An 18,918-nucleotide genomic window follows, 5' to 3' on the forward strand; every position below is an offset into this window, starting at 1 on the left:
AATGGGGATTTAAAAGGAAGCAATGATTAATGAGTTTTAGATACAGTATAAAAGTAATTTCTGGGGAAACACATTCTTAGCTGAATTGGTAGCTCTCCCCAGCAGGGACATTTGAATACTTCGAGAGGAACTAAGAAATTAAGAAATGAACAAAAACGAATAGGATTTGCTTGGCACCACTGGGACACCTTGGCTTAAACTCTGTATTTAAAACCAACTAAATTGGTTTTGTTGCTCAGCTAATGTTTTGTTTTTTTTTTTCCTCCCTAAAAGTCATCCAAAGGTGTTTTGTTTTGTTTTCCTGAGGTTTCACTGTCTTAGCAAGGAAGCAAAACAATTTATTAAACCAATAATAGGTCTACCTTTAATGACACATAGCTAAATGTAAATGTATGTGGATATCATTGCTATAGCATGTTGTTATCCCTGTGCTAGGAAATGAATATACAGTGAACAATTAAACCCTAACAGAGATCCCTACATAACCACATGGAGTTGCATTTTTAATTAAACGCTTGAGCCTCAGTTCCCAAGTGTCCAGAAATTAAAACTGCAGTATCATTCTCTACTGATTTGGAAGGGTTAATATCATGTCTTCATTTGTGCGAAAAACGGAAGTGGACCACTTAGAAAAAGTGACTCACACTTTCCCTTAGAATTTTCCAGGAAGATAGGCAGCAGGTCAGTATTATAACTGATAAAAGAAAAGAAGAAGGAGAAGGAGAAGGAGAAGGAGAAGGAGAAGGAGAAGGAGAAGAAGAAGAAGAAGAAGAAGAAGAAGAAGAAGAAGAAGAAGAAAATCTTACTTCATTTCAAAATTGATAACTCACTGCAAGAGGTCTTAGGTGATTTAAGTAAGGTAAAGTGGGATGAGAATATGAATCTTTTGGTTGCTAGTGAGATTAGGCTTTACTAAATAAAATCAAATTCATCTGTCAACAACGAAGTGATAAAGAACACAGCTTATATAGATGTGGCAAAGATAAACTAAAAATCTTAATACTTTTTTAAAAATTTTTTAACATTTTATTTATTTTTGAGAGAGACAGAGACAGAGTGCGAGTGGGGGAGGGGCAGAGAGAGAGGAAGTCACGGATCTGAAGCAGGATCCAGGCTCTGGGCTGTCAGCACAGAGACCCATGTGGAGCTCAAACTCATGAACTGTGAGATCATGACCTGAGCCAAAGTCAGACGCGTTTAACTGACGGAGCCACCCAGGCACCCCAAAACTTCATACTTTTAAATACTATAGGGGGAAATGGGAAGGGTACTAACATCTCTTTTTTGATCATCTCTATTGTAGGTTGCTTTGCATGCATTTTTTTCCCATTCAATTCTCATTTTCAGATGAGGAAACTGATGGACAACACTTAGATGTTTTGACATTTCCCTTATCATATGTAGTGCTAGTATGAAATTTTAAAGGTATCAGGTTTCAAAGCTCAGATTCTTTCTACTTTTTCATGCTGTTGGGACAAGAAGAAAGTATGTTCAAAATGTTTTCATATTCTAGGACATACCTTCTCATCTAGAACACACAGACTAGATTTGAATTGTGATAATAAATCCACATTCTTAAGCAAAAGTTATACCTCTGAATCAAGTATCTTTCAATCATTTTATTTCTGAGCTCGATTTTTGTTACTTTGCCCTCCCCAAAACTATTTCTGACTTTATGCTGAAATGTAGAGTATGTCTTGGATACAAGAAAAGGCACTTAATTCTCTGTGATTGTCTTACATTTTCTCATCGGTGAAATGCTAATCAGAGAACTATAAATGCAACAGAGTTGGCTCTTAACTTACACAAACATTATAGACATGTATGGATTTTCAACTGTTTGCCCTTTGTATCTCACTGATTTTAATGCATTTTTTTTTCCAAAGGACTTTTCTACAGGACAAACTAGGTGGCTTAAGTAGTCATTTGCAATTATAATTAGATATATTTTTCAGAAAGAAAACCATTTTGGAGCCTGCCATTTTGTATTTATCTATACATGTGAAATTTAGAAACACACTATAGTTTTGGAACTTTTCTTTCTATTAATTTGAGGATTACATATTATTGTTTATTTCTTCTTTAAAAATCTAGGATTTTGTGATTCAGAACGAAAATGTTTTATGTCTTCTCTGGTATCGAAAATCTCTTAGCCATATTTTTATGGATTTAAATGTAAATGAACTGAAAATTTACATTAAGTCTTTCCCTGATTAAATTTAAATCAGACATCAAAACTGACATGAGTTGGCTCAACAAATACTATTAAGTTTCAAGTATTTTTCAATACTTTACATTTAATAATCAACCAATTCTAATGTAAGAAGCCACTGTGCATAGTCATACATATTAAATACATAAAACAATTGAATAACTACTTAAATTATGCAGGTGATCTTCAATGAAATCACAAAGGAGTTGATAACCTATATTGTGACCTCTGATGTATTTATTTTACAAAGATGATATTTAGATTTTCTTAATTTTAAGAGGCACTTGAACCAAGACACTAATTCTTGATTCACCTCTTTTCCCTGAGCACCACAGGCCTGAATTTGAAGCATGATACAATTTTAATTGCAAAGATTTATCATTATGACATGTAATTTCTAACTACATGAAATGACAATGTAATGCATAGGTGTGAAATTCAGCCACACATTCACTATGTGAAACGTGACAGCAATAACATAGGCTGCTTCCCTGCTTCATTTCATTTTTCTACCTATGCTATAAAAGATATATCTATAGATATGCCAAGTCCTGCTTCATTATCTTTTCCATATTTTCCTTTCAAAATGTACTAAACCATTTTCTTTAAACAACACTATAAAGTTCATGTCACATTTCATAGCTTTTTGTAGATAATTGGTGAATTTGGATTACAATTGAGTTACACATGAACTCCAAAATTTATTGTTTCATTTTCTTCCCGTTAATAAACGCAAATGCATATGTAAGCACATAGAGATTGCCATATATATATATGTATATGTATATATATATACACATATACGTATATGTGTATATATATACACATATACGTATATGTGTATATATATATACACATATACGTATATGTGTATATATATACACATATACGTATATGTATATATATACATATATGTATATGTATATATATACATATACGTATATGTATATATGTGTATATATATACATATATATGTATATATACATATATGTATATATATATGTATATATATACATATATATATTTAAATCTTTTAAATTGCTATCTCCCTCTAGTACCTTGAATAAAGTCATACTTTTGGAATAATATGATAGAAAGATCACTAGACTAAGACAAGGACAAAAACGCTTATCTTGACACAACACACAACTTCTAGAGCTAAATCAAAACAAAGTAAAGCATACCCCAAATACAGTTATTTTTCTGCTATTTTTAATTCTAGTATTAATAAAGGAAAGGTCATGAAGTCAATTCCCAATTAGGGCATTTAATTTAATTCTGCTACTACACTCTCTCATTTTAGTTTCTCATATCTATAGGAGTAAACACAAATAGCCTAACAAGATATTTTTCAATATTATAATAATTCAACCTACTTATGCAACATGAATCTCTTCTATAATCATTTAATTTTTTAGGTAAAGTATCTATACTAAATAAAGCCTCATTAAGAAAAAAAAAGGTAAGACTACATTGAAGAAGTGATACCTGGATCATATGAGTCATTTTTAGATTCTCAGCTAATTAACACATAGCAGAAGATGAAAAAGTTCAGCTTCATGTGATCTTCCACCTTTTCATAATCTCTATAACATGGTGATACAAGGAAAATTTGGAATTCTACTACCTGGTTTCAACTCTGAACTCCATAAATCACTGTGTACTCTGTGGCATATTACCCATTATTTTAAAACTGCAGTTCTCTATTTTCAAAATGGAAATAACCACAATGACCTATTAATTGGTAATTTGTAAATAATTGTCTTCTACATAATAAATTCATATTAATTATGGATATTATTATTATTAATAGCACATATATCTTGGGCTCTACTAAGCCATATGTATTTTTTTTTAGTTTGTGTTCTAGATTTATTATGCTAAAAGGGACAGGTAAAGTCTTCAAAACAAAAGGCACACAGACTAAAAGAATTCTGATAATACATGTAGTTAAAAGCTGGAATTTATAATAGGATTTTTCATGGGACAGCACCAGATATATAATATATACAATATAAAATAACCCCTCCAAATATTAAAGTAGAGTGTTTACAGAATTAGGGAACATTAAAACTAAAATATATTCTCTGTCAACAGTTGCCAGAATATGCCCATTAAATGCCATTAAAAATATAGTTAAAATTTGAAATCCCTTTATTTCATAGTAGATTGAAAGTCAAAAATGCTTTTTCTGATATCAGCTTTGTACAACATTACTGATACACAAAACCAAACCTCTATTTTGCATCTCAGAGCAAATGAAATTGAGTAATTTGAATGGTCTTAGAAGAAAGGAAAATGTTATGGTCCACCATTTCTCTTCACTTTCCTCTGTAAATATTCCTCAAAATTGTCATGGTTGTTATGATTCAATAACCAAAACAATTTGACTTTGCCTATAAGAAAATTATAGTTAAAAATAGAAAATATATTTCCCAAAATGGGTAACAAATATAAGGGTAAGGGGAGAAAAAATATTATGAGAGCTATAATGAGAATAGCATTGTATTGTACTTCCAGGTAGACTAGTAAAAAAGCTACAAGTGAAAACCCTCTTTAACTTCTGATATCCTATAACCATCCTAAGTTCCAGTTGATGTGTATTACTAAGAGAACAAAGTTTAAGGAAAATTCCTAGAATAAGCATTTTATTTTTTGCCGTTGAACTATATTCTCATCTTTTTTGCCAATGGAGTCAATAAATCAAGTAACTCACAAAAGCAACAGAAAAAAAACATAATTCAAATTTCCAGGTTAGTAACATTTATTAGATCAAAAGGTGTTGAGCCATGGAAATTTATATTTATCTATTCCCGGATAGATACAGATAAATGGAAAATTCCATTCATCATTTATGAAATGTTGGCCATTTCTATTATAACTTGTTTGATATACTTTCACAGTAAACAGTTTTACCATCAGAAGAGCAGCTATGTTGCTATAATTGCAGGAAATGAAGAGGTTTGTTATACCTCTATCTCTTTACATATTATTGTATATTATCAATTCTATTTTTTTAATGTTTATTTATTTTGAGAGAAGAAGGCACAGAGTGAAGGGGAGAGACAGAATCCCAAGCAGGCTCCATGCTGTCAGCGTGAAGCCTGACCCAGGGCTCAATCCCATGAACCATAAGATCATGACCTGAGCCAAAACCAAGAGTCAGATGCTTAACCAACTGAGCCACCCAGGAGCTCCTGTATATTATCAATTCTACAATGCATTTTTCATATTTAATATCTCTAAATCCTGATTCATCATAAAATCTTTTACATTTAAGTTGAGCTTTCACTTTTTCTCTTGTTAGTGTGGCCTGCAAACAATGACCAATAAATATTTCTTATAATTGATGGTGACTTAGATTTGATGAAATATGGCAGACCTCTATTTGATAAAATATTTTATAGAAGAATTTTTGTGACTTATTTGTTATTAAATAAATACTATGTTATGAATATAAACTTTCAATATGGAATAGAGACTCCTAAATATATGGGCATTGTTTATGCCAAAAAGATCCTCAACAGAATTTTCAATATAGTTTCTCTGCTAAAAAATTATTTTAATCTCCTAATTCTTATTTCTTTCAATAAAGTCATTTAAGAAATTGACATTGGGACCTACTTATAACTAGATAATTAAACTGTGGAAACTGAAGATGAGAGTAAAAATCTCATGTTTTGAAAGTCACATTTCTGACAAACAGAAAATCTTTTATAATAACTAGAGCTTAACGCACATTAAGAAACAGCTCATGCTATCCAGAACCCAGCTTACTCAAATATAAAATCTGGTCAGGTCCCAAATCATAAATGACACATTTTGTATCTCACAATTTGATTATATAAGCCTAACATGCTTTCAATGATTGTAAAAATAGGCCATGTCTATTAATCTTACCAAAAGCATACTTCTCAAATAATAATAAATATCACTTATTGCAGGAACTGCACTTAATGCTATTTTTATAATTTATAATTTAACTTTCACAACCATCTTACAAACAGAGGGCTCTCATTATACTCATTTAAAGATGCGGAAACTGAGGTTTAGAAAGCTGAATAAGAGGATTTGAAGGGAAGGGGTCTCAATTCAGAGCCTATGCTTTGATTCTCCACGATTCTGCTTGTAAATATCCTTTCCTACTGCACTGGGTTCAGTAAAAGACGCTGTCCCTTTAGTGCTACACTGTTTAATATCATCACCACTAGCCACATGTGGCTATTTAAATTAAAATGAATTAAAAGTAAATAAAAGGAGAAATTCATTTCTTCCATTGTACTAGCCACATTCAAGTTCTTAGTAGCCAGACATACGTGGCTACTGGCTACTCAGTTGTGCAGACATATTGATTGTTTCCATCATCACAGAGAGTTCTATAGGACAAGTGATGTTTTTCAAGGTAAGACAGATTAAAATGGAGGCTCTTGACCCCATGGAAATGCTTGCCTATAAATAATATAAGAATTGGGGAAAATGCTCCCCCAATGTTTTCACATTGCAGTTGGTAGGTAAATATTTGTCAGAAATATAATATTTACTGAGAGAAGACAGGTATGTAGAGATAATTTAGAATAACTCCTATCTCAGCACAATGTCTTGAATTTACAAGTGGAGAAAAACAAAGCTAACAAATACTTGAATTGACGTAATTTTCCAAAAGAATCCTTAACTTTTTACCAGTAAAATTGAGTCTATTAATAAATGTGAGTTATGACTAAATATATAATAACCTTGATTTTTAAAAAGCCATAGTTGAGGGTGCCTGGGTGACTCAGTCAGTTGAGTGCCCGACTCTTGGTTTCAGCTCAGGTCATGATATTGCAGTTTGTGAGTTTGAGCCATGTGTCAGGCTCCACACATCAGTGCAGGTCCTGCTTGGGATTCTCTCTCTCCCTCTCTCTCTGCCCCTCCCCTGATTTTGCTCGCTCTCTCTCTCTCTCTCTCTCTTAAAATAAGTAAACAAAAAATCTTTTTAATTAAAAAACTTTTAAAAAATAAAAATCGAGGCACCTGGGTGGCTCAGTCAGTTAAGCATCTGACTTGGGCTCAGGTCATGATCTCGTGGTTCATGGGTTCAAGCCCCATGTTGGGCTCTGTGCTGACAGCTCAGAGACTGGAGCCTGCTTCAGATTCTGTGTCTCCCTCTCTCTGCCCCTCTTCCACTCACGCTCTGTCTCTCTCTCAAAAATAATAAAACTTAAAAAAAATAAAAAATAAAAATTCATAGTTGAATGGCAGTAGCTATAAAATTAGTTAATAGATCTGATATTTGTAAATCAAATCCAGTATATACAATAGTGTCATTTTGTGTGTTTGTTTGTTTTATTGTCAACTTACCACCATTTTTCACACATACATTCATGATGTATTCCAATATTATACAAGTAAAGTCAGAAAGTTCTTTCTAAAATACAATCTTAAGGCCTCCTGTTTAAATTTTGAATTATGTATGCTTTGGGCCAATTTAATATTTCACTGAGTATAGTCTAACCTGGAGAAACTATCCTAAACATTTCTTAGGAATGACACAATGTAAGGAGATGGAAAATAAATCTAAAGTCTAGAACAAGGAGCCTTTATTAGCCACAAGACTTTAGGTCTAGTTTCTCAGATGTAAAATTACAATGAAGATACTTCCCAGATCAGCATGAAGAAGCTGTGTGTGAATCAATTTCTCCATATTATATTTTATATACCCATGTCTATCTATCACTATAGACAGATGATAGATAGACAATAATTTACCAATTCTTCACAGATGAGTGTCTGCAGTACCAACAAAGATAATGTCCTGGGATGAGGGTAAGGAGGCAAATATTCTAATGTCTTTACTGCTTTCCTTGGAGTGAAATCATGGACATATAGTGATCACTAGCCAATTTCCCTTATTGCATTTGGGACCCTGAGGAGCAAAGATTCTCCTCTATATTATAAATGTTATAAGCAAACAAGCACATTTTCCCAACTAATGAACTTTAATAAAGGAGTTTTTCGACTTCATATGTTTGTTTGTTTGTTTCCCTAGAATATGTATGCTTTCTCTCTTAGGAAAGGAAATTTTCAGTTTTTCATGTATCTTAGGGACAACAAAGAATGATGACTGAGGTTTAAAGTCTCAAGGAGAGAATTTTCCTGAAAGACTCCCATAATGTTAGGTTTCTTCCAATATTTTTCCTACAAATGCTATAGGGATTAAAAAGAATGTAAGTCAGAGAATAGGACCACTTCAGGCTCCCTGAACGGGACATTAATCGACGAGGTTGCTTATGACCTGAGCAGATTATCTTGATACTCATGACTGAAAACATGTGAGTTAGAGGAGAAGGAATGGTTCCATTCCCTGGAAATCCCACCATCTCATGCCTATTTCTCTAGTACGAATATTCTCTCTGGTGAGTGGTACCACAGGAGAAGAATTCGCGTTTTACTTTCATTCAGTTCCACAAATTCACTCATCAGTTATCTGAAGCCAAGAATGGGTCCTAGAAATTTGCTGGAATGGCCCCTCTAACTTGTCTCATATTTAAAACATTTACTTTCAAATATGTTTCTGTTTTGCCTATACACTGAAATATATCATTATAGTTTCCCTTCTTCCAGTTAATGCACATTGTCTGACATGACAGGCAAGCAGTCTTCTTTAAAAGTATGAAAGATTAGAGTATCATTTTTAGAAATTGCAGACCTGATCTAAAAATTGATGCCTTCATAAGAATGTGCCACTCCTCACTGATACCATCTGTCTCCCAAGATTTTCACTATAGGTTAGTTTTGATCAAATTATTTTCCAAGTAATTTACCTTTAGGCCAGTAGTACTCTTGGAATTGTTTTTGTCTTCAGATATTCACTATATGCTGAGTAGTTCTTCTTATGTAAATATTAGCAGTACCTTTGTCAAACACTGTATTTAACAATAACCCCTGAACTAGGCTGGTTGAACTCATTCAAACATTACTAAGACCTTTCACAGAACAGTTGAAGAATGCTTAGCAACTCTAATGTCAGAAAACGAACTCAGAATGGATATGTCTCTTGTCTAGGTCAAGGCAAATGTCAGGGCCAATGAAGGGTGAAACGTGATGATGGAGATTTGAAATGAAGAGCTGGGGTAACAGGTGCTTGGCGTGAGCACTGAAAGACAGGAGAGAAGTGCTATGAAGTACCGAAGACAGGGATCATACTGAGAGTAGACAAAGAAAAGCCTCAGGCTTCTCCCCTGCCAGAAAAATAGATCTTATACATAAAGTAGCTTCAAAGTGGTATCTGAAGAGACATTGAAATTTGGAGCATCTTTTTGTCTAAACAGTTTGCTTTTCAAAGCCCCATTGAAGCAAGAGAAACCTATCTGAATATGCAGAAACTGGTACATTTGTTTTGTCAGTGTGTTGACACAAAGAAAAGCTAAAAACAAAACAATGCAGAGAAAGAAAACGAAGGTTTTCTAAGCCTCCTCTATGTGAAAGGTACTGTGTTTGACAAGCTCTCAGTTTTAATTCTTTAATGTCTATAAAAACATTGTGAGGTAGAATTTTCTTCTCAATTTTAAAGATGAAGAATCTAGGCCTCAGAGAGACACTCAGTTTGTAAGTTCTGATCTAACATTTGAACAGGTCTTTTTTAAATTGCACTCCCATTTGAGATACATGGAGCCAATTGCAGACGGCCTGTCCATTTCAAAGTCAGGTTATTTATTTGACCACCACTGAATAATGCTGAAAGGGTTTAAGAGACGTAAATGTTGTTACATCAGATGTATCTCCTGAACTAAGCATTTCATTTTGTTTTCACTCTACCAGAACTCAGTAAACTTAATATGTCTTTCCATTATTATTGTGGGCTCCCTAAAAAAAAAAACAAAAAAAAAAAAAACAAAAAAAAAACTTAAGCATTTTACTTTTTGTTTAAGATGTTTGTTGACATATCAAATAATAATCTAATCAAGATGATGCAGTACACACGTAACCAAACAATTAGAATAGCAATAAAATAGTAAAGGTACTAATACATAAATGTGTTGGTCTGAAAATATATAGAGTACTTGGCTAATATTTGGGAAACATAAATTGTATGTTGATATCCCCTCAAGTTTCATCTACTCAAAATAGATATTATCATAATTCATAAAATGAGAATTCAAATATTCAAGGTGAAATTTGATGAGAAAAATGCACTTTTTTATGTATTAAATTTGTACCCGGGTTATCATTGCATAAATAGAATATGAACAGTAGTATAGATATGAACATAGCTATTTCTCAAAAACTCCTTCATATCTACAATAGCACATAGAGATAAAAAATTGTATAATATTATCCAGATGAAGTAATTTTATAAAATTCTAGAAAGGAGAATATAATAGCATTTTTATGCCCCATATAATAAAATAATCTTTAAATTCTGGCCAGACAGGTAACTAAATAAGTAGAAGCTCATAGAATTAAAGTTGTAAATATATTTTATGTTTGAATATATTAGATAGTTTGAATTCAGAATAAGAATATTTGGTTAAGAAGGATATGATAAAAAAAATCAGCAGAACATCATTGTGGGAATGATTAATAAAATCCACACAGCCATATATATGCAAGTGACCTTAACAAAGGAAATAATGAAATCTCTCCAGTTTTGTGCTCCTCTGATTCAGTACTGTCGTTCCCAATGGCCTCAAGATGATCACATGCCTGAAGGACACATTGACAGAAATATGGTCTCGCTCCTGATCAGAAATGATGACCCAGCATAATAGGGCACCTAGAGACTGCCAAGACAGTTCGTCATTCCCTTTTAGATTGTGTGGCATATCCTGAGCTTAGAGAATCTGACTCTTCTCCACTCTCCTGGACCTAACTGATAACGGATCAGGGAAATGTGAGCAGTAGCAGTCAAACAAATTTTCTTCTTTATCCAGAAAATATGTTTAAGTGTGTTTCTTGTCTTTGGGTACAACCAAAATGAAAGTATCTAAGTAAGATCTATAGTGTTGTTTATAGTCCAAAGAATAGCTTTTGGCGAACATCAAGCTAATTAATAACAATGTGTAAGGTCAAAGTTAATTTATGTGTGTGTTAAGTGGCATCCAACCATTAACCCTTATATATGACAGTCCTCATGTTAACTGAATATCCATTTTACACAAAGATAGTTTGAAGGAGACAATTGTAATAAATAATAAAGGTGTATTATTCCAAGGGCAACACTGCAAAAAGATTTCAGGAGAAACAAAAATTATACACACACACACACACACACGTGTATATATGTATACATATATGTATATATACATACATGTATATATACATACATATATACATGCATATATGTGTATATGTACATACATGTATATATACATACATACATATATACATACATACGTATATATACATATATACATATACAAAAGCTTTGAAATTTTAACTTCAAAATTCTTTGTCACATTGCATACTTCCTATTCCCACAACTAGTATTTGTTATTTATCTTGTTGAAAGTGCTTAAAAATAAAATTTTGCTTAAAAAGAAAATTCACCATGATTATTATTGTCCCTGTAATAGTTTACCATTATGCAAAGTTGACAAATGGCAATACAGAAGAAAATTTATTCCCAGCATCTTCCTCTCTCTGAGCTCTTTCATACCCATGTTTCCATCCAGGTTCCTACTATGTTCTTTCCATTCTCACCACAACCAAAGGAGTATTTTCCATCATTAAAGCACAAACTTATCTGTTCTCTGTCCCATTCTCTAGGGGATGATAAGTAAATGAAAATTATTTAGAAAGTAAATGTAAAGAGGTTAACTAGACATTATTATACTACCATCTCTTGGTAACATACATTTAATTAGAACAGTGTTTCTCAAACTTTTGTGGTTATTAGAATCATTGAAAAGATCCTTAAAACACATATTGATGGGCTCCATCACAAGACTTTCTGATGCATTAGGTCTCAGGTAAGGCCCAAAAATTTGCATATGTAATTGTACCCAGGTGATGCTGAGGAGCAGTTGGTGCTTTAAGAACTGAGTTAAAATTTTAGAGGCACATGGGTGGCTCAGTCAGTTAAGCATCCAACTTCAGCTCAAACCATGATTTCAAGGATCATGAGTTTGACCCCTGCATCAGGCTCTGTGCTGACAGCTCAGAACCTGAAGCCTACTTTGGATTCTGTGTCTCCTCTCTTTGCCCCTCCCCCGCTCACCTACTGTTTTCCTTCTCAAAAATAAACAGTTTAAACAAACAAACAAAAAAGACTGGGATAAAATTTTAATTCAGTAGGGTAATTAAATAATGAGATATCTGACTACTCAGCATGTTCTCTATTTACCTTCATATTACAAGATAAGCCTAAAATTAAGGCCAGCCCTCTAGCCCTACACTTAATATAACACTTAAATTGTTTTTAATTTTTATCAGCTTGCTTTGTATAGCATATAAACAAATAAGATAAAACAAATACCTTTCCAAAACACAAAACAATCTTATCTGAAGTCAACTGCAATGTTTGCTAGTTACCTAGAACACTTAGCTCTTTAAGATACTGCTAAAGAGCACATTTCTTCCCCAATTCCTGTTTATATGAACAGTTAGGTGTCTTCAATCTTTCCTCATATATTCTTACACAAACAGAATCATGCTTACTGAGTGACTTCTGATTTTCAAAATTGGAGTTACACTATTGACCCAATTACATAGAGTAAGATCAGTGACTCTAGACTGGTGTTCGAATGTAATTCTCAGCCACCTAATAAATATATAATATGCCTGGAAAATTTCCAAATTGTCTAAATTTTCCATTGTTTATTATATTGAACTTTTCTTCATATTCAAAAAGAAATGAATAATAACTCTTGAACAAATACATTATTTTTTTTTCCTAAACAATCAACTCATTCTCTTAGCCACTTATTATTTACTCATTTCTACTAATGCACGCACCAAAAGTATTATAAGACTTTCTGGCAGAATAGGGAATAATGTTCTTGAAATAACAGTGTTGTGTTTTGGTATGACATAAACTAACTGTCATAATCATAAGCAATCACAGTGTGAGCTCACTTAATAAATAAAGTATGTTTAAGTGTGGCATAATTTTGATTGAATAACTTAAAACATATTTTAGTAGTACTAATGTTAAATTAATAATAAGTAGGAGAGCTCCTTATTTCTTTTTAAGTTTATTTATTTTGAGAGACTGAGTGAGCATGAACAGGGGCGGGGCAGAGAGGGAGGGAGAGAGAGAATCCCAAGCCGGCTCTGTACTGTCAGCACAGAGTCCCAGAACTCTGGGCTTGAACTCAGAAACTGTGAGATCATGACTTGAGCTGAAACCAAGAGTCGGGCACTTAACCAACTGAGCTAACCAGGCATCCCAAGGAGAAAGCTCTTTAAAGACTGATTTTCTGTATGCAAAGATTGTTCAAATAGAACATATTATAGAATAACATAATTCATGTATTATAAAATGTTTAAAATATTTTCATTTTTTTCTTTAATGTAAATAGAGGAAAAATCATTTAATAAACTATAATTCTTCCTATGAAAGTTTTAACCAGATTATTTTTAGATTCCTACTTTAATCATTCATTTTTTCTCTATCCATTGCATTTCTAAAATTCTTCCTATCATTATTTCCATGCAAGTAGCAATTTAGCCAAAAACTCTGTTCTTCAGTAAAAAAACTATATTTGAAAGGAAAGAATAAAAAAGTAAAATGTTAATGAAGGATTCTATAAATTCTGAATAATTTGCATTTACCATTATGTCATCAATTCTATAGCAATCATGATCAAAATAAGTTATATAATCAGTCTTCCTTTCTTCATCCAAAATATCCAAATTTAGTTCACATGTTTGGCCAACTATGAAGCTATTTCTAACTTAAAATTATATATTTATAACCACTGTCAATGAACAAAACAAATAATTTTAGTAACCTGAAAATATCAATCTTATTTTTATTTAGTATTTGAAGGCAATTTTAATTTAAATATCTTAATATCAAGAAACATTACCACTGAGTGGCCTCAAAAACACATAAAATCATTACATATTTTGATGAAAATATATATGATATTAGTTTAGGTTAAATTCATAGTTTAAACTCCTTTATCCCACTATGAAATGATAGTTACTAATTAGCACTACTTGTTTATAGGCACGAATAGCAAAATTCATGATTAGAAACCTTGTTCCAAACCTCCTACCATAGCCTTTGTGAACTATGAATGACATGGACTGAAAAGATATCTGCAGGATTGTGAGGACCAGGTTACAAAATAAATTCCTACAGAGTGTTTTTTCTGTTTTGTTTTGTTTGTTTTTTGGAGCAGGATGGTAATTTTAGGCTGTTAACAATTACCTTTTTCCCGTCTTGGGCTGGGGGTAAATCACTGATGAAATTGAAGCATTCTAAGAAACAATTTCTAATGGCATTTAGTGAGTTACTGAATAAGATAAGTCAAAATTAAATTAATAAATTAGCTATGTTTTCCAAAAATAAGGGATTGTGCAAAAAAACTAGATGAGTGGAGGTAGATATAAAGGCTGTATATTTACTGAGCTCCAACGAGAGTGAGGGTTATGGTGTTATTTATTACAGAGATTTGATGATATGGTCCACTGTTCACCTGAGACCACCAAACATAGCATTCTTAAACCTGCTTCCTATCTTAGTTTTCAGTCACTGAGCATTTCCTTAGTATGTACTTCTGTTCAGCTGAGATACAGTATTATGGTATCCTTCAGACTGCACTTACAATACCTGTAAATAAAAGCAAGGGCATCACAAGGCATTATTTCCCATAAAATGAGTAAGTAGTAGATATTTAAGTCCTTTATAGTGTTCCTGAATACAACACATACTACAGTAACCATACACACATATGTGCATGCCTATTGCATTATATTGATAATGAAAGCATATTTGAAATTTTGTATATTTTCCTTACCTGTCAAGTTCTTTAGCCCAAGTTCTTGAAGTCCAAAGTTCCCATCTTTTCTGTAGTTTAAAAATACTGCCAAGGCATATCGATCCTCATAAAGTTTTGTTCCACGGATAATGCGTAAATTCTCCAGAGGCAGGTAGCGAAACTGATTAAGTGCCACTAACACGTAGCCTGTAACTTCTCGAATAGACTGAAAAGACACAAACAATTCCTTTTGTTAAAAAATTAGAGATTATTTGTCAGTATGTTTATGTTGTCATTTAGATTAAAATAAGTTATTCAATTCTACTTTTTAGCTTTTAATTTAATACACTAATTTTCACATTATATCGTAAATAATTACTTGGATAATATAAGATCACAGATAGCAGAGGGTTAGAAAAGTCCGAAGTGTGTTTACAGTAAAATAATGGATATTTTTTTTTTAATTTTTTTTCAACATTTATTTTTGGGACAGAGAGAGACAGAGCATGAACGGGGGAGGGTCAGAGAGAGAGGGAGACACAGAATCGGAAACAGGCTCCAGGCTCTGAGCCATCAGCCCATAGCCTGACGCAGGGCTCGAACCCACGGACCGCGAGATCGTGACCTGGCTGAAGTCGGACGCTTAACCGACTGCGCCACCCAGGCGCCCCAAAAATAATGGATATTTTTGATGAAACATTCTTCCTACCTAGAATTTGAATATAATTTAAGGAATAAATATCTCATTCTTTGAAAGACTAAGGTTCGGTAAGAATGCCTAGCCATCAACCTAACTTTTTATAAAAAAAAAAAAAAAAAAAGCAAATGAATGAGCTTATCACAAATAAAACAAAGCTGCATTAGTTTGTAGCTTAATGCTATAGTTATTAAAGTTAACATATACATCTCTGGGAAACCCATATATGAAAAATACGTTTTAAAGACTGATAATGATCTCTAATTTAATTACAACTACAATTTTTATTTTTACTGTCTATTGTTTAATATAATATAAGCTAATGACTGGAAGGATTGTAACACCTTTTTAAAGCAAAAAAAGTCACAAAAAACAGCCCTCAGGCTTCATCTAAAGTTACAGTTTTTCAGTAAAATAAACAAGATCATGACAGTTATGAACATATGCAATAAGATTTAAAAAAATAAATATACAAAAGTGGTAAAATGTTTGAAGATGTTATTTTAAAAAATAACTTTATTTCTTTTGAGAGAGAGAGAGCAATCAAGGGAGAGGCAGAGGGAGAGAGAGAGAATCCCAAACAGGCTCTGAGCTGTCATGACATAGCCCAACGTGGAGTTCGAACTCATGAACCATGAGATCATGACCCGAGATGAAACCAAGAGCTGGATGCTTGACCAACTGAGCCACCTAGGTGCTCCTGTTTGATGTTATTTTAATATCAATTTCATGTCAGTTTAGACCTCTTATCTTATCTATCCTCTCTCATTCCCTTGGTGACTTTATCTACTTTCAAGTTGGATGATCTCCAAACTTTTGCCTCTAACCTGTCTGCTAAACTCCAGACTCAAATCTAACTGCATACCCCACATCTTCACCTGAATGCCTCATAGACTTCCTAGATACACCTATCCAAATCTGAACACCCCTCTTCCTTGTCCCCATCCTCCAGCAGTCTTTCTCATTTCAGTCAATCCATCCTTCCTATTATTTAGGCCAAAGTCTTGGGATCATTCTTGACTCCCCTCTCACACACCAAATGCAATCTATCCTATTTGTTGTACCGTTAAAATGATCAGAGGTTCAACCACTTCTTATGTCAGCCACTGTTTTCATCTGAGCCATGATTGTTCCTTATCAAGATTACTGCAATAGGTCTCTATTTTTTATCCCTTATCATGCATTCTCAATTAAGGCTGGACCTGATCATTTTTTTAACGTTTATTTATTATTGAGAGACAGAGAGACACAGAGCCTGAGCTGGGGAAGGGTAAAGATAGGGGAGACACAGAATCTGAAGTAGGCTCCAAGCTCTGAGCTGTCAGCACAGAGCCTGACACGGGGCTCGAACTCATAAACTGTGAGATCATGACCTGAGCTGAAGTTGGTCGCCTAACCAACTGAGCCACCCAGGCACCCCTGACCTGATCATTTTTTAAACACAAATCAAATCATGATACTTCAATTCTTAAAATCCTGAACCATCTTCCAAGTCACTCAAAGTAACAGACAAAACTCTTTCAATGATGAGTCAAAATCTATCTTTTCTTCACAGTGTAGCAACAACTAGACATATCTGGTTATCAAACAATTGCAGTGTAGCTGGTATTAATTGAGAAGTGTGGTAAGTATAAAATGTACTCTTGGTTTCAAAGATTACAGGTTGAAATGATAACATTTTAGATAAATTGAGTTATATAAAATGCATTATTAAAGTTCATTTTAACCTTCCTTTTTATGTTTTTATTATGGCTACACAAAAATTTAAAATTATACCTTTATGGCTATCATTATAGTTCTGATGCACAGTGCAGCACTATGTGATCTGGTCATCATTTCTTTTCATAACTTCTTTTTTTTTTTTTAACTCTCTACCTTGCTCACACCATTCCAGTTTTGCTGGTCTCCATGTTCTTATAACATGCCAAGTGTGGTCCTACTTCAAGGTGCTCACTATAATCTTAAAGGCCTGAGTTTCTCTCCCTTTTGTTATCTTCTTGGTTAATTTCCTCAATGCCTTCAAGTTTTTGGTTTTTTTTTTTCCCTCTCAAATTTCACCTTCTCAACTGAAGCCAATGCTGACTGACCTACTTAACATGACAACTCTCCCACCTTTTCCTGCTCTAATTTTTATTGTCTCTACAGTACTTTTCATGTTCTAATGTACTATATAGTGCATACACTTACTACATTTAGTAATTTATAATCTATCTCTCCCTTTCTCAGAATATAAGCTCTGCAAGGGCAAGCACTTCGATTTGTTCACTCATGTCTCATGCGACCACAGTACAGACACATAGAGAGAAACCAATAAATATTTGCTTAGGACTCTGGCTCTTCTCTGGCCATACCCCACACCCTGCCCCCAACAGGCAAAGTCTACAGAGAAGTACCCATGTGGACCTGCGCTCTTTTTTTTCTAGAGAAGACATGCTCCAGATTCTTGTGATCCCAGAAGTTCATCCCCAAATTGCCCTAAGCCCACATCAAGAGCCTATGATATCATCTTTCCAGTTCTGTCTCCCAGTCAGCAGACTGTGAGAGCAATGTGTATATATCTAGCAAGGATGGGTGGGCCAGGTGTAGATGTTTGAGGAAAGAATGCATGGATGCTGGATGTGTGAGTTAAGTGTCCTTTCACTGTGTTCAAAGCCTCCTGTGATACTGGACAGAACTAGTTAAAGGAGGAGTGGCTGAAGGATGGAGTCTATCTCTCCCTATGCCATCATACTCCTGAGGAGTCCAAAAATTCTAACATTTCACCTGTCCATCCAAGTTATTATAAAGATATTTCTGTCAAAGTGGGAGGATGGGTCATATTTTAATAAAAATTACTTGATTTATGATAAATAGTAACAATACAAAATGTGTAGGCCTTCATTTATACTCTCACCTCAGGTCCCACCATTGTTAGGAATGAACCTGCTACCACTGATTACCTAGAAAAGTAGACTCATAATGAAGCAAAGGTAGAGATGAAAGGGCAAGGAACCCATGAAACTATTCATGTCTGGCACTGGATTGGGAACCCTAAGTCACTCTTGCTCTCACATCCCAGTACATTGAGCATTTTGGTTTAAAGAGATGAATGCTTGGGGAAT

At 33.6% G+C, this 18,918-nt stretch overlaps 1 protein-coding gene across 6 annotated transcripts in view; it reads right to left on the minus strand.

Moving 5' to 3' along the window:
* Positions 1-18,918, minus strand: part of ERBB4 (erb-b2 receptor tyrosine kinase 4) — a 1,138,707-nt gene that overhangs the window by 517,936 nt on the left and 601,853 nt on the right. For all 6 annotated transcript variants that reach the window (XM_019838613.3, XM_003991109.6, XM_019838614.3 and 3 more), the window contains exon 3: positions 15,160-15,346. In XM_019838613.3, the coding sequence (XP_019694172.1) occupies positions 15,160-15,346 (187 nt within the window). The remainder of the gene's footprint in view (positions 1-15,159; positions 15,347-18,918) is intronic.

The sequence above is a fragment of the Felis catus genome, chromosome C1, assembly GCF_018350175.1.
Source record: "Felis catus isolate Fca126 chromosome C1, F.catus_Fca126_mat1.0, whole genome shotgun sequence".
NCBI classification, from domain to species: Eukaryota; Metazoa; Chordata; class Mammalia; order Carnivora; family Felidae; genus Felis; species Felis catus.